The sequence below is a fragment of the Sinohyriopsis cumingii genome, chromosome 11, assembly GCF_028554795.1.
Source record: "Sinohyriopsis cumingii isolate HCF-2022 chromosome 11, ASM2855479v2, whole genome shotgun sequence".
NCBI classification, from domain to species: Eukaryota; Metazoa; Mollusca; class Bivalvia; order Unionida; family Unionidae; genus Sinohyriopsis; species Sinohyriopsis cumingii.
In genome coordinates this window covers 102,502-119,683 of record NC_142971.1, presented here as the reverse complement: position 1 = coordinate 119,683, position 17,182 = coordinate 102,502, and the positions used below count along the sequence as shown (strand labels likewise).

At 34.4% G+C, this 17,182-nt stretch overlaps 2 protein-coding genes and 1 long non-coding RNA gene across 10 annotated transcripts in view; 2 read left to right on the top strand and 1 right to left on the bottom strand.

The window, feature by feature from the left end:
* Positions 1–1,321: 1,321 nt before the first annotated feature.
* On the top strand, positions 1,322–7,176 carry LOC149787451 (P2X purinoceptor 7-like). The gene is made up of 3 exons (XM_089973621.1): positions 1,322–1,506; positions 2,391–2,545; positions 6,862–7,176. Exons 2-3 carry the CDS (start codon positions 2,540–2,542, stop codon positions 7,117–7,119), a joined length of 264 nt encoding a protein of 87 aa, XP_089829747.1. The 5' UTR covers positions 1,322–1,506; positions 2,391–2,539; the 3' UTR covers positions 7,120–7,176.
* LOC149787450 (uncharacterized) lies at positions 2,541–11,490 on the bottom strand. 3 transcript variants are annotated; one of them, XR_016424061.1, is made up of 5 exons: positions 11,353–11,490; positions 10,350–10,513; positions 9,451–9,552; positions 8,840–9,070; positions 8,420–8,462 (listed from the first exon to the last, which is right to left on the bottom strand). It is a non-coding gene; the product is annotated as an uncharacterized LOC149787450 (long non-coding RNA). The 3 variants fall into 3 exon arrangements; XR_016424063.1 differs by lacking the exon at positions 11,353–11,490 and adding an exon at positions 2,541–7,682 and having other exon boundaries at positions 8,298–8,462; positions 9,451–11,326; XR_016424062.1 differs by having other exon boundaries at positions 9,451–10,505; positions 11,353–11,460.
* A 562-nt stretch (positions 11,491–12,052) lies between these two features.
* The window catches only part of LOC149787449 (protein mono-ADP-ribosyltransferase PARP3-like), a 44,224-nt gene continuing 39,094 nt past the window's right edge, over positions 12,053–17,182 (top strand). The window contains exons 1-3 of one of the 6 annotated variants that reach the window (XM_089973619.1): positions 12,053–12,266; positions 13,427–13,618; positions 15,550–15,675. In XM_089973619.1, the coding sequence (XP_089829745.1) occupies positions 13,430–13,618; positions 15,550–15,675 (315 nt within the window). In that variant the 5' untranslated portion in view covers positions 12,053–12,266; positions 13,427–13,429. The other 5 variants (XM_089973617.1, XM_089973618.1, XM_089973616.1 and 2 more) reach the window with 5 other exon arrangements.

Sequence of the window (17,182 nt, the reverse complement as noted above, 5' to 3'; positions counted from 1 at the left end):
AGTGGCCCAGAGGTTTTGTCCATGTTAAATTTACATAGACCCTAGAGTGGCCCAGGGGTGTTTTTAATGCTAATTCCCATAGACCCTAGGGTGGCCCCATTCACTACTGCCGTGATGATATTTTGTCTGTTGTAGTAAAGTATATCCAACAAGTTAGGAAGTTCACTGTCACTTAGGTTATCTGCAATGCCATACACAAATGATGACTAGGTCTTTGCTGATGAATTTGTGTGTATTAAAGTCGGTCCGAAACACAGTGGATGATCCATGGCCGACAAGTCTTTATAAACCGTAGGCGTCACGTGGATCTCTCCTAGGTTATAACTTTTGTCAATAAATAAAACTCAAGCCAATTCCTTACAACAAAACCTTTTAATGTCTTTAATTTGTTGTACCGCAAATAGTGTTATCAGGGATGTTTCGAATCAATCATGTGCATTACACTTTGTACAAATGGGTGTGCCTTGTCGTCTCTTCGACACTGATTGTGTGGTCTGCTGCGTTGTTTGATTCCCGTTAGGTTTATTTTCCTGTTTATTGATAGAGTATTACATATTTGTCAATTGTCTTCCATTGCGTTGCTTATCGTATTCATTATTATTGTCTCTATTCATTGGCCTTTCCGCTACCTTTAAAGGTTGTTGTTGTTTTGTTTTTGTTTTGTTAGAGTTTTTTGGGGTGGGGTTAATTCCACTCGCACCGCGTGTTTCATCCGTATGTAGTTGCTGTTGTTTTCCTTCTTACTGTGTTATGTCATTATCTTTCATTTAAAAACGAATTATTTAATTTTTTTAAGAAACAAAGAAAACTCGAGTTTTTTCAAATTTATTTCTTCTTTCGCAAGTCCATTTTACATACCACAGTACGAACGACTGATCGTAGGACCAAATTGTCACAAAAAATTATGTTGTAAATACACCAGTTCTCGTGTTTGTCATTATCTTTAATTTTAAAAAAAAAAGAATTATTGAATTTGATAACGAAATAAAGAAAATACAAGTTCTTTTCAGACTGATTTCTTCTTTTCGCAAGCCAATTTACATACCGCAGACGGAATTGACTGGTCATAGGACCAACATGTCATGAAAATTCACGTTGTAAATACATTAGTCAACATGTTTTGTCATTATCTTTAATTTAAAGGCACAGCTGAGGGTGAATTTTCTTGCAAAAATGTTGGGACATTTATGTATATCAACTGATTAAATACTATTTAAAAGGCATTTCTGGGGTAATATCAAGTACGTAGGGGTTCTCGTTATGAAATACGAGCTCTCTGAAATCTTCGTACGTAGAAATACGAGCTCTCTGAAATCTTCGTACGTAGAGTAACGAATCTATCTTCTCCATGTTGAAATCCCTCTCGGCAGTGATCGGCAGATCCCGAATGAATAACACATAATTCCGGTGACCGAAATTTGCATAATTATAAGACACATTGTAAACACTGAAGATGATGACGTAAAACACAACCACGCTACGAGACCGCCCAAAATATCAACAACGGTGAGTATGATCTTCTTCTGATCTCGATCTTTTCTTCTTATCCTTTTCCTTTCTAATTTTAATTTTTAGAGGAAACAATGAAATGTCTGTAGAACTACTTTTATAGTTATATTTCAAAGTTTTTGTGGTACGAGAATAATTTAAATCGACGTGCTCTGTACAGTATTGCAAAAACCCACAGGTACTCACTCTATTTCTTGCCCAGTAGAATTCGTACTTCCTCACGTCCCCACCACTCAATTTTATAAATGAAAAGCATCAGGGATATTTAAAAATGCTCAGAATTGAGTAATTTCATTAATCAATTTATAAATTCTAACCAGATTGTCACCAGTGGACCCCTAACACCCATCTTTCTGACGTTTCAAACAAAGCGGAAAAGAATTGTGTGCTTCTCCAAGTTAATACTTTACACACACAAGGTTTTAAATAAGCTTTTTTTTTTTTAAATCTGCGACTAGAATATGGAATCCAGGTTCAAAACTCGGGGCCAGATCAAAAAAAAGTACACACACACACAAACGTACAGTCACTTGTCAGCTGTAGTTTGACCACAGCTTTATTCTTGCACATGTTTATTGGGTATTGTGCACACTGAGTAAATAGACACATAGACTTTGCTTTGGTGCCCATTCGAGGAAAGTAGGGGCACTTTTTAAATTTTGGATCCCCACCCCACCCAACACTTGACCTGATCCAGCTCAAAAAAACTTCCATCAAATCACAACCTCTCATGTATTACTTTCTGATCCAAAGTTAGCACTATAGTCCTATAAGTTTGATAAGTAATCATGAATATATTAGTTGTCAAATTATGAAATACATTTACATATTAAAATTCATTAGATAGACTTAAATCAGCTCACTTTCAAGCTCAATTCTAGAGCGACCTTTAAGAGGAAGAGGGAAAGGAAGGATGAGGCATGGAGCAAGAAGCTGAAAAACCAGATGGGGGAGAGGAGGAAGACACGCTGTGCAGCCTAAAGACTGAGCTGACCAAGCTCTACACATAGTTCAGACAAGGCAGACAAGAATGAGGGTAATTGTTTATTTATATCTTGCAAAACAAGTATTGATAGATACTGAAAAATGTTTGGTACTAAGTAACTTGGCAAAGACTCTAATAGCTATGTCAGTAGTGTTTTGCACAACTTAGAAAATGCATACTTGTATTAAAGGATTAGTTATTTTACCAAACAATGTATGTTTAAACTCCTTTACTTTTTGTTGCTACTCAACACCCCACCCCAATATGATTTGATAAAGGAAGACTATGCACAGATACCATAGAAAATACAGAGGCCACCTCATTTATATGGCCACTTTATATAATACCAAAATGGTATAAGTATTATGGAGACAATCTCATAGAGTACCCCATTGCATGATGAAATACATATAATTGATATGAAACTAAATACAAAAGGTTTTAACATGGGTCACTTAAATGTACAAGGTATAGTGGAAAAAATAGAACAGATTAAGTTAATGTTGTCTTCCAAGGAAAATAATATGCATGTTTTAGGACTCACTGAAACCAAATTAAATGCTGGCCACAATGATAATCTATTTCACTGTCAAGGCTACAATAAACCATTATGCACGGACAGAGAGACAGTGGGGGGGGGTGGTCTTGTACACATTACAAGATGTAAATGCAGAAAGGCGACCTGACTTGGGGTCACATGAAATTGAGAGTATTTGGGTGGATATTTCTCAAAATAATGCAGAATCATTCCTAGTTGGTTTCATTTATAGGTCACCTTCCTCCAAAGCAATTTGGAATGATAACTCTTTGAAACAAATAGAAAATGTTCATGCACAGGAGAAAGAAACATATACTCAGCAGTGTAAATAAGGACCTACTCAATACTCAAGTAAGGAGTAACTGGATGGAATTTTTTGAATCATTAGGCCTAGTCCAGCTGGTAAATGAGCCCACAAGTGTAACAGAAATATCAAGCACTCTTACTGATCACATTTATACCAACCTACCAAACAATGTGGCTTATGTTAATGTCTAATGTTGGTCTTAGTGACCATTATCCTACTTTTTTGACAACAAAGGTTAAATGCAACAGAAATAGGAAACATACACACAAAACTATCACTTACAGATCTTTCCAAAATTGAAGTAAACAACAATTTCAAGATGACCTATATAAAGTTCCATGGAATATTATCCAAAATTTTGATGACATATGTGAAGCTCTAAAAGTGTGGACTGATTTATGAATGTAGTCTCTAAGCATGCACCACTAAAAGTACATTGAGTAAAGTATGAAATCCAACCTAACTGATTTACTACTTAAATCCTAGATACTATGAAGACACGAGACCAATTGAAGGCTATGGGAAACCATGCACAATATCAAGTATGGGGAAATAACATAACAAGTATGATTGAAAAGGCTAAAAAAAAAACTTTTTATCAATCAATGCTTGAAAACACAAAGAGCAACACAAACTGCATTTGGAAAGTCTTCAGTGAACTCATTGGGGTAATACACAAAGATCAGACAAATAAAATTCACTCACTTCTGGTAAATGACACAAAAGTCACTGATGACACTGACATTGCAAATATTTTGAGTGATTTTTTTCACTAACGTTACCACTAAGTTAAAAGAACCAGTGATATAAAACAACTATAATGAACTGAAAAATCCCTAAGGAGGTATGTTTCTCTATCCCACAGGTATAAAAAAAACTGCTAAAAAATGTCTCAGTAAACTTAATATCAAGAAAGCTACAGGACTTGATCAGATTGGTCCACCACTCATTAAAACTTCTGCCTCAGATATTTCAGTTAGCATAACATTCATAATCAATTTAAATATTGCAACCTCATCTGTCCCCAAAATATGGAAAACTGCAAAAGTAATGCCTATGCACAAATCTGGTTCTAAGAATGATGCTGATAACTACCAGCCAATATCAATACAACCAAAACTTGTCAAAATTGATTGAAAAACATGTCCATGACACGTTCATGTCATATGTCCATGACTCGTTCATGTCATTAATGGCCTACCACTTTTTACTACGGGACTCAATTTCATCTACAGATCTATATGCAGATGACACAACATTGTCAGACATCCAAAACACAAAGCACAAACTATAAATTTATTTACAGGATGCCCTAAACAAACTGGACAACTGGTGCACATGCAGTGGCATAGTGGTAAATACTGGAAGAACTAAAATATTACTTATCTCAACATGGCAAAAAAGAACAAATCTTTGGTAGTGATGAACTATGTCTGACATGGAAGGATACAAATTTGCAAATGGTTTGTCATGATAGACTACTTGGTGTTTTGGTAGATAATAACCTATTAAGAACTGAACATGTCAGTAAAAAAGTTAATTGAAGTTTATGGCTTTTCAGTAGGATAAGGTACAGAAAACTATTTTATAACAGTTACTTACAACCCTATTTAGACTACTGCAACACAGTGTGGAGTAATTCAAATGATAAAATCATAGCAAAGCTGGCACATCTTAAAACATGTGCATTCAGGCTATATCAATCCAGAAAGTAAGCAAGGAAAATTTTAGCTGGTAAGTTAAAATTATTACCTATTAAAGACTGAATCCAGTTGAGAAAAGCCAAATTAATGTACATGATATACAATAATAGTGCTCCTGAATATTTACAATCACTATTCAAGTACAGGCTTCCTGGTAATACTCCACAACTGTGATCCATGTCTACCAGACAGTATAAAATTCTCAAACCAAATAAGGAATTATTCAAAAAATGTTTCCAGTACTCTGGAACTTTGCTCTGGAATAGTATTCTAGTTGACATTAGAAATGCAAAGTCTATTTCCTTCTTCCAAACAATATATACAGCGGCTTCAGAGATACACTTAAAATAGATAATTTCCTTTGTATGAGGGCCTAAAGGTAGATTAGCTAAAATCATTTCATATATAGGTATTAGTGATTTACACTAGTGGCATACAATCATTCAATACTATTAAGGTCAACTTGCTCTTTTTTCAATTTAATTAATAAACCAACTTAAGTAATACATTTATTAGTTTTATGATTTTTAAATACAAAATGGTAACAAAAAGTCTATGCAATCTCACTTTGGAGTTCAGCAATTACACCTGACTAGATTGCAGTTTTTTTTTAAAAAATTAGACATGTACAGAATTCATATAGCCATTTAAGTCTTGTGAAATAAATACATGTACTACACTTTTATTCTTCTGTTTTAAATATGATGCATGCCTTAATGTGTATTTCTAAAGCCCCAAAATATGTTAAGATAATACTATATATGCAATATCATGATAAACATAAGGACTTAATAATCCTAAATTGTTTTATTCATCCAGAATTAAGACTGACATGAAGGCTTGCAAGAAACTTTTTTTTCTTCATATCTGATCTAACATTTTTGGGTAAGAATTTTAATTGCCCATTCTGCTTGGCATTCAGTGTTTCCACCTTTGAACTGGTGATTACTGCAAATGATTTCTGTATAACAAATTTACTCGATTCAATGGCAATTTTGAAATTTCTTTAATTCTTTCAATGACTTTTATATATTCCTTGAGCGTGTTATTGCCAAAGCTTAAAATTTTTATGTACAAAATGTATATCACAAAAGGTATGAATAACTTGACAGGTATGTTGGCCACATTACAGAAAACCTCTTTCTGTATACAGGATATGTACAGCACATGCCTATGAATGTACAATTTGCACTTTGTACCAATAAAATCAAAATACTGCATCAATTTACACACAGAATTAAAACTTTGATAGTTACTCTTACAATACAACATTTACAATGAATTCCATTTCCAAGGTGGACTCTCTAAGATTGATAATTGATGTACATACATGATTGTTGTAAATGTTATTTCTTTGCAACCACTGTGAAAGAATTTTAAAATTGTAAGCCGTCCAAAAACAGACATGCATACATATGCAAATGATAAGGACTTTGATTTAATTTACAGTTGATACTTACGTGTAGATTCTTTTCATTACCTGATTTCAATGTGGGTACCTCACTATATTAAACAAATCTAAGCTGCAATCAGCCATTCCTATTTGATCCCAATGCAGGAGTCTCTGACTTCTAGAAATGCTCCCCAAAAACGTTGAGCTGTCCATCTTAACATAATCTATCAGTTCTAGTTGCGATGGAACTCTCAGTGTTCATGTCAAAATAAAAACCATGTGCAGTTTTGATCCACGTGTATTTCACAGTGGAATTTGCTGATCGAAGATGAATAACATTTGAATAAGCGCATGTTCCTATTATTAATTAAAATATATTATTTTACATTTTAGAAATAGCATATTACAATTGGAATAATTTTTCAGATTTTTCAAGATCTAATCCTTGATAAGGCTGTACTTGCCTTGTCCAGGATGTACAGACGAAATGTTCTTGTCCTCAACGATAAAGTTGACTTGATGAGTGCCAACAGTCATGCTACCTATAGGCAGTTCATACTATGGCAACATGGAAGGCTGGGGTCTGGACAGAGACATGTAATTCCCTCTTGCTGTTTCTGGCAGATACATGAAAAATATCCAGATGGACAATACGCTGGCTTCATCCCCTCTAGGCTTGCATGAACTTAAACACTTTCTTGCATGTATGAGTTTGTATATAAATGAATACAATTGATTTTATTCATTGTTTTCTTATAAATGCACATAATATTGCATCAAACAATAATGCTTTCAGATTTGTTTTAACACCAGTCTATTTTTGCCTATAAACAATGTGGGCACGAAGATCATAAATAATCAATATAAAAAGTTTTCAGCAACTGCAGATACAATATTATACATTATTTTATTTTCAACTACTGATATTTCAGGATATTATATAAAGTGTAACCTGCCTTCGCTGACACCTCCATATATCAGACACTGTTTCATATTTTACATAACTAAAATTGTTAGATCTCCTTCACCACACCAAAACTAGAGTTGATGGTGGTTCTTGAGGTGCCAGGTTTCTACAAATTCTCCTGGAATCATCTTCCTTTAGTTCTCTTCTCCTCTGCATACCCTGCTTTCCCTCAAGTTGACAAATGAGGGCTTTCTTTATAAGCTCCCTAATGTGGAATGTTTTCTTTTCCTTGCAAGGGTAGGCGGACCATCTGCCGCTTTTTTTGTTGTAATATCAATGCCTGTTTTAAAGAAAATTTTATTTTCTTAACATGTGTGACAAGCATCCCCATGCTAACCCATATTAACTTTTTACCCAATATTACAGCCTCATGATCAGTTCCCAAGAAGGAGTTGTTGAGGGGTTTTTGTTCTTATTTGTTCTATCCACAAAATACTATGTGAGACAGGATGCATTTTTGCCCATTCCTTCAGAAAGCAACATGTTTTCATGAACAGGTATTAGCTAGTAATCATCATGATGACAGCATCTATCCCAACCATCCTGAGGATATTCCATAAACCCCATATATCCTTAATAAAGTGTCAGTCCCCTGGGAAAGTGCTATACATATCACTGGATCTAATTATTAGACTTGCATTGCTCAGATCAAAATAAATATCCACTAGAATGATAACAATACTAATTACAAGATCTGTATGCATGAAAATATTAAGATTCCTTACCACAAATATAAATGTGTGCCGATTGTTGCAGAATGACTTGTATCTAATACAAAGTTTTCATGACTTGTACATGTGAATAATACTCCATTTGTCTGATCTCCAGGCAGGGATCATAATGCACAATCAATATATAAAATTATTTCTAATGTCCTGTAGTGAAACAAGCTTACACTATCTCCCCTTCTTTGTTTCTCATAACACCTCAGCCACTATGGATATTGTGATCCAAAGCAGCTAGCTCATTCCTAATCCTGTACACAGGAGGGATGTATGAAAATCTCTTGGCACTGTACATCATGATCTGCTGATGAAAAACTTCAAGCTCAGCAGTGATTCTGCAATTATCAAAAACATGTATCTTGCAACATGTGTTATTTGTAATCTGCTAACAGATTAATACAATTATTAAATAATCATTACTGTTGGTAATTTTTGCATACATGAAATCTTTACTTAAGTGTTTATTGATAGAGTGTCATGGAATTGTTTATACCTGATGTGCATGTATTATACCTGAAATTACCAAAGACTTGAGGAGAGTCACTATACATGTATCATGTGGACACATCTTATGAATTCTAACTTATTCAGATCTTCAAACGGTAAATATATACAGTAATTTATTATTTAGTTGAGAATAAAAATATTTAAAGTGGTCTTCACATTTTTCTTTTAAATACCATGCAATTGTTGCAATCCTGAAATGGCATACCTGAAATTTAAGTAATACTCCACTGTTTAGGAACCTTTGGTCCAAGAGCACCTGTGCCAAGGTTTTCAGCACTTTGGCTTTCTTCTTGGGATCATCTTCATCAAGCCAAGGCTTTGTCAGCTCTTCATTCTCCAGGTAAGGTTCATGAAGACATTTATTAATGCCTTGGCCATGTGAGAGAATCTACTCATGTGTATTGGTGATGTGATTTAGGACACTCCTCAAGATACTCTGAAAGAATGCCACAATCAATACCTTTAGCACCTAAAGCTGGTCTCTTTTGTCATGGTGACCCCATATTGATAAGACAACTTGATTTATATCTTACAGCGAAAGCTACATTGTAGAACTGGCTAATAGTTAGCTTAGCAGGATTCAGATTTTCCTCAGATCATTGTTCCTTCAATATTCCACATTACTCTGACATTTCAAATAAATTACTTTTAATAAACTACATACCTAGAAGATTTGATGATGAATATATATGGATAAAAAATACATTAAAAGAAATCAGAAGATAAGGATTATGCACTGTAATTTTGATTTCATACAAAAGTATACAATAGCAAATGTTTACATATATGTTTCAAATAAAAGGACTGAAAACTCACAAAAAATTGTCCATAGCTGCTAGCAGTCTTGCTTGAAAACCAAAACTGGTTCATGTCTTGGGACCATTGTAATAAAGCCATATTATCCATTTGTTTGGCAACCTTGAAAATTAGGTAAATAAAATAAAGGTAAAAATGCATGAAGAGCAATCATCAAAACAGAAACAGCTTTTCAATTCCAAAAGTATAATAACAGTAAAGAGTGAAAACCAACAAGTCATTTAATTCCCAAGATTAAAAAATTAAATTTAAAAAGTATTTACAGTTTTGTAAATTAAATCCCAATTAAGTTATATCACCAGTCCTAATGAATAAAGTTCAAATGAACTGCCAGTGGTTTCCAAAAACAAACTTCAACTGTTATCTCAGTATTTTGTTTTTAAATTAAATATGTCTTATGTGCATTCATCATGAGCTAAGTGGATAGATGGGAAGAGTGTGTTAGCAAGAACTGCATGTGGGACATAGACACATGTATAAATGGGAAACAGCATAAAGAAAGCATATGAGGCATGTAGACACAATTTCAATATACAATCACTGGTCCTCTAAGTATTGAGTGGGAAAAAAAAACAGCTATGATTATTGGGTTAGCCAGCACAGTATACTGGAACTTTTTTGCATAACCAAAACAATGACAGTTCAAATTATGCCTTTTTCTATGCATCAAGTGGCACAGTTGAAATACCCAACACCACTTCTGAGAAAGCGAAATTCAAGGGTTTTTTCGAACTCAAACTAAGAAAAGCATGAAGTGGGAACTCAACCTGCTGGCAGTTATAATAATGTCCTTTATCAACATTGCATTTGTTACATCATTGTTTTCAGCAGAATGACAATTGCAAGACAACCCCCACCCACACACAAAAAAAAATCTGCAAGAAATTTGTCATTTTTACCTTCCTGATTCAATAGCAAATACTTAGATACTGAAGGTGTCTTCATTCTCTCAGTATGTTGCAAAACCACTTGGCCAGGTGTTGATGTGAAGCATGAAAATGTACTGGCCATCGGTTCTGTATGCTTGGGTTCATCTTCTGCTATATTCTTTGTAACTTTGTAACTTAAAATATGAATTAAATATTCATTTGTATTATAAGTTATGTTTTAAATATGTTTCTTTGTGCACTGTGTTAAACACTTAGAACTGAAATACTTCATTTAAGCAAGAATACATAATAATAGATCTAAAAAAAAATCACATCAATAAAACTAACTTGACTGCAGCTCAAAACTTTAACTGATAACAATCTGCCAGCCATATATTCTGGTAGCACTACAACATCCTTTCCTATCATGACTAGAGATCCTTTTGTAATTGTAGTCAATACAGTGCTTTATAATAGATTTACTAGTACACTGTAGTTGAAAGATGTACAATAAAATCTTATTATTTGCTCCATCACGTTTACATGATAAGGTTATTAAACTTTTATGCAAGTAATGTGCATGTCACATTAACCTAAGGTGTGTGTGTGTGTGTGAGAGAGAGAGAGAGAGAGAGAGAGGGATATATATGATATAAATAATGATAACGCTTGTAAATGTGTCTAAGTTCCCTCGCCGAATTTTAAAAAACCTGTCTCACGAAGATAATTGACAGGTGTACAAAATGACCTTTATGAGCACGCTGTTATAAAAAATAAATAATATATTCCACCCCAACATACAATACACACAATGCAGTCACCGAGTGAAATATTGATCAGCCGATCACACCTATTTTGGGCATATTACAAAGCAAGTCCTTGTGCAAACATTGTATTAATAAAACAGTGTGCTTTCAAATATACAGTAGGAACAAGTTATTGAAAAATGGAGAACACTTATACATAGACATCAAATTCACTTGATTCTGGGGAAACTAATGTGTATCACCATATAACACAGACATTGGCTTACCTGTCCAACAACTTCGCCATTTCAGTGTCTGATGCCAGTCCTAACTCTTACATCAATGCTCTCCATCGAACAAACTGGTCCCCAAGACGAATCCTTGATAAGTCCCGTTCGGTTTCTCAGACAGTTTTTCGACGTTTCTTCTCGGAAAGCGACAAGCGCGGGCGACCTTTACGTTTTTGACTCTCACGTGTGTCCGCCATTTTTGTTTACAGTAGATATTTAAATTACCACCACGTGACTCATAACCCGCCCACTGGACGAAGATGACGTATACGTTTTTGTGGTCACGTGAGGCTTCCGTAACAGTTCGTGACCTACAAGTTTCAATTAAAGCGGGCCCCCACAAAAATTCATTTTCTCTCGTTTATTATCAATTGCCCAATTTAATCTTCTCAAACATTAGGTTATTTTGAATTATTTCAGCTTATAAGTCTACACATTTCACTAGTTACATGCTCTGTAACATTCACAAAATTACAGACACTCTGCACTTTTGTGCCTTTAAATCAAGAATTATTGAATCTGATAAAGAAAGAAATAAAACATAAGTTCTTTTCGCACTTATTTCTTTTCTTTCTCGCGAAAACATGTTCTTTTTGCACTTGAATATCACCCCAGCCGTGGCTTACTTGCACAGCCGTGACTATTTCTGCCAAACAAAAGTCTAACTCGGAGACCATCATTCGGAATATCATTGTCTCTTTTACTAGCCTGCGACAAGCCGAGGAGCGTGACCATAGCAGATATATTGTTTTCGTTTTTCTTTCTTTTGGATTGTACCATTTATATAACCTCAAGCACCTGTGAATCTGAGAATCGCCGTAAATGCCAATGGCGGTAAACGACATAAATCCAAATCAGAAGTCTGGGCAAGCTGAGACCATGTCTGTTCATGATGAAGCAAGCGGCAGCAAGTACGCATGACGTCACTGAATGATTGGTTCCCGTTGATTCGCCCAGACATGTTGCATTCGGAGTAAATAAATACCTGTTCAATCAGTAGTCGGTATCATAACGATATTGATCGTAGTAGAGAGGAATACCACAGCGTTTTAGATACACAGTAAATAGGTATTATCGTAAACTAATTTTGCACGACCTGTTTAACTGGTGCAGTGGCTGACATTTAGTTGACAGTCACACCAATTTGCAGTCGAGCATTACTGAAACTTGTTCAACTCTTTTCTTGTTAATTTGAATCTTTAGTTTGATTTACTTTGCTCTCATTTTTCTGAAGATTTCTTTATTCCGAGCCGGCTGTGGGCGTGGCTACACTTGCAGGCACAGGTCATATATTGTCTTTCCCATTCGTTAGTTCTGTCGGAGACCTACCAAACGCAAGTATCAGGGGAGGCGTCTTACATTGTAGGACTATCTCAGTGGCATGACTTGACAACAATCCACCCTCTGTCTCTGTCTCTGTCTCTCTCTCAAATTAAATATTTCCTTGTCATATTTTATTAAATTTATGTAAAGAACCACATGGGTACATTGTGCTGAGTGTGTAACTATAAGATTGTTGATATTCGTTAAGACATTATTTGTTATGTAGTTACATGCCCACATTGGAGATTAAAGCAAGAATAGTGTATTGTGTGGATAGGCATAAGTGTTCAGACCGTACAAACAAGCATATCACTTTGTCTTGCACATTGAAGAAAAGTCTTTATTATAGCCATGCAATCATGTATGTTAAAATGAATTGCATTTTATTCACTCCTAGCAAAACAGGTTGTCAGACTGAACCAGGTAACTGTGATAGGAAGTAAGTTAATTGTAGAGATTGCTTGTTTGCATTATTCCACAAGGAAAATATCTGAGGTTCGCTGTAATGTTTAGACGTGTATGTTAAATTTGCACAAAAAGCAAGAACTTACACATACTATTTAATAAATTATTTGTTAGACTATATTGAAGCATTCACTTGTATTTTAACTTCAAAACTCAAAATTGTTGAAAACAAACTCAAAATTGGACCCAGGATTATAGTTTCAAAATTCAATCATTTTTGTGTATGTCAGTGTTATGTATGCATATATGTATATGTGTTTGTATGTATTATAATTCATTTCAGAAAATGCCACCAAAAAGGAAAGCAGCAGCCACTAAAGCTGGAGGCAAAAAGACAAAGAAGGAAGAACAGAAGGAGGAAGAAATAAAGCCAAAGACTCTGAAGGATGCCATTGAAACTTTGAAAGCAGCAGATAAAGGAAAGAAGAAAGCTCATAAACCAGACTCTTATTTTCCTCATGCTCACAGTGCAACAGTAAGAATGAATGCTTTATTCTTGTGTCCATTTTCTGTCATTGGGTCAGAATGTAGGTTTTAGAATTGTGTTTTTTGGAGCTCAAGGTTCTTAGTTATAAGAATTTTGAGAATATAAAACATAGTGGTGCCAACTTATTACATGTAAATGGCTTAGTTTAATTCACTGCCTGTATAAGTTTACAACATCATTAACCAAGTTTTCGAGCATGCATATGGCTACCAGGGATGCATTAACCATCCATTCAAATTAAATTGTATATTTCTTCAATTTTATAAGGATGTTTTAATCTTTTTAAAACAGGTACAATTTTCATATCCTACAAAAGGCACCACTCCTGTAGCCTAAGTGGTTAGAGTATCCGCCTTGGATGTGAGAGGTTGTGGGTTTGAACCCTGGCCAAGTCATACCAAAGTCTTACAAAAATGGTACTAGCAGTTGTCTCACTTGGCACTTAGCATGAAGAGTTTAATGTTAGGACTGGTCGGCCTGGTGTCAGGATAATGTGACTGGGTGGGACATCATGCTACATGTCTGTGGCATGATGCCTCAGGGCTAGAAATCACTATAAACTGCCACACTGCAGACAACATAGCAGCATGACTGATTTTAAAAAAAAAAAAAGCTATGTTAAAAATACAAATCACACACTCACATCCTTCAAAAGCATCCCATGTGCATGTCCAGGCTGTACGCATTGTTGCATTATAAATTTTTCATTAAGTTTGTATCTGTGGCAGCAGTTAAAATTTAATCGTGGTAATCGTAAGGATGTTTTACCTAAATTGAAAGATATATCGAACAAAATGTATTTTACAAACTGAATCCTGTCATAGTAAGAGGATATGGTTCAGTTTGCTCTAGGACATACCATAGGGATTGAATAAGATCCACAGCAGATGAAACAATTCCAAGTTTAGCAGGGTGTGGCATTCACATTGCCTGTGTCTTATATATAAATAACTGTCACCTGTAACTCTAATGTGCAGAATGGGAGAAAGATTGAGTTCCAAACTGAGTATACAGTGTACTCTTTTAAAGCTTATTGTAAATATATCTGTTGTTTGGAGTTTACAAGTAATTACTTTATTTCTTTTTTTGTACTCTTTTTTTTTAAAATTTAAATTATTTTGTCATCACATTTTTTTAAATGTTCATTATTATCATTTGATGGTTTGGCTCACATGCAAATCGTGCAAATCATTATTTCCTTTATTTATATTTTGCTATGGTGCATGTATTATTGCAAGTTTCATGATTTGCTGTCACAAACAAGCTTATTCAATGCATGTTCTTTATGCAGTGTATTAAATAATAACATTCATAGGAACTGTATTTATACATTATTTGTATGAGATGATGGGATACACAAAATGCCTGAAGTTCAGTCAACAAGAGTTGTATTTGTTATCTAGCAAATTGACTTTTCAATTTTAATCAGTATTTCTTTGTAGTTATTTTTGTACAAAACCAGTATAGTTTTAATAGGCAATAAATGACTGCCAATATTAATGACACTTTCTAGCTAATTTAAAAGGGTTTCCCTTTTTCTTTAAGCAGCTGTGCGAGACTCTGCACTTTCTGAATATTACACATTTACTCTTCATGGGATTCTATTCCAGTCATGAAATTCCCAGCAAAATAACTGCAGGATTTAATTCCAGTCTAGAAATCCTAGCAAAATAACATTGTAGGATTTAATTCCAGTCTGGAAATCCTAGTAAAATAACATTGTAGGATTTAATTCCAGTCTGGAAATCCTAGCAAAATAACATTGTAGGATTTAATTCCAGTCTGGAAATCCTAGCAAAATAACATTGTAGGATTTAATTCCAGTCTGGAAATCCTAGCAAAATAACATTGTAGGAGGTACCTGGATAAAGTATCAGTGTCATGATCACCCTAACAGTGGTTATGTTTCATTGCTTCAGGTTGTAGATGACTATGACTGTATGCTAAATCAGACCAATATTGGACACAACAATAACAAGTTCTATGTGATCCAGGTGCTCCAAGCAGGGGCAATGTATTATTCCTGGAACAGGTGGGGCAGAGTGGTAAGTATTTGTCTACCCTATTATCAGATTGATAGAACACAACAATAACATGATTGTTGATTTTTTAAGCATCCTAAATATTGGTGTTTTACAAAAAATAAAAATCAGAATTGTATTCAGTGCTTTTGATGAATACAATTTTGATAATACGTGAATGATATTTGCAGTAAGTACTATTATGATGATAAAATGAAGTGTGTTGATGACATAATGATGCGTGCTAATAACAAAATGAAATACTCTACACCCTTCATAACTTGCAAACCTGCTTATAATGAAGGGTCAATCATGGATCTCATATTTTTTATAGAAAGTATTTTAAAAAATTGACCCCTTTTTGTTGAACATGAAGAAAATCACTATCAAAATTAGTATCTAAAACCCTGATATATCACTCGTTTTATCATCAAAAATGGCTGATGTGGCCTGGAAATTTTAATCAACATTATGAAAAAAAAATGAATAACTTTTTTAGAAAAGCGATTTAGTGACAATTATTCCCAACACGATTTTAAAATGAGTATTCAGCCATGAAACATACCTGTTCACCCCACCCCCCAAGGTTATGTCGATGCCCAGCGAGGATGATATGAATCAAATTGCTATGAAGGTCCCTCGATAAATCATGCCCTCGCTTATAGTGTGGTCTATGTTTAGTTGTGCACGAGTTAACGAGGGAGAAGTATATGTTGATGACAAAATGAAGTGTGTTTTAATGCATTATTAACATTAGAAGACATGTTGGTCCCTTGTTCTAATTTAACTACAAATAGTCTTCAAAAATGGTATTTTGTATTCAAGTTTGAAAGGACTGAACTTTTTACAGTTACTGAAAAATTATCTAATCTATTCAGCTTCTGGAAAATTGCTTTCTTTGCACCATATTTATACATGCCAACCATTATGCTTTTGGCATAATCATTACACTATTTTTTTCTCACTAAACTACATGTAAACGTATTCGGATTTCGCGTTTTGGGTATGTCCCCTTCCCCAAAAAATTTATGATTTATTTTCTTATTTTTTATTAACATCCCATTAATCTTTCAGACCGTATTCTAGAAAAGACGGCTTCTACATAACTATGACATAAGAGTACGCTTGTCTGTCCTTGCATGCACTTTCCTAACAGTACATGTATTATGTTCTATTTATAGCAGCTGCCCTATTTCCAAGAAACATGCTGGTTTTACTTTCAAACTTTTGGCCTCGGTTTCTATTTATAGCAGGTGTATGGCTTAGTTTAGAGAGAACAGACTGGTTTTCTAATCTTTAATCTTTGCTTGCAGATTTTTTGTTTTAATTCGTATCTGATACAGAACCAGTCTGTAAGTATTTGGCACTAAAAGTCAAGTCAGATTTATTCTAGTAGATGACTGTGTTAGAGCAAAAATGTTTTCCAAATAATTTCACAGATAGATTAGAAAAAGACGCAAAACTGATTCAAAGATGAATACATGAATTACACAATACAGTGTTCCATTCTAGGGCAACTTCCCACCCACTG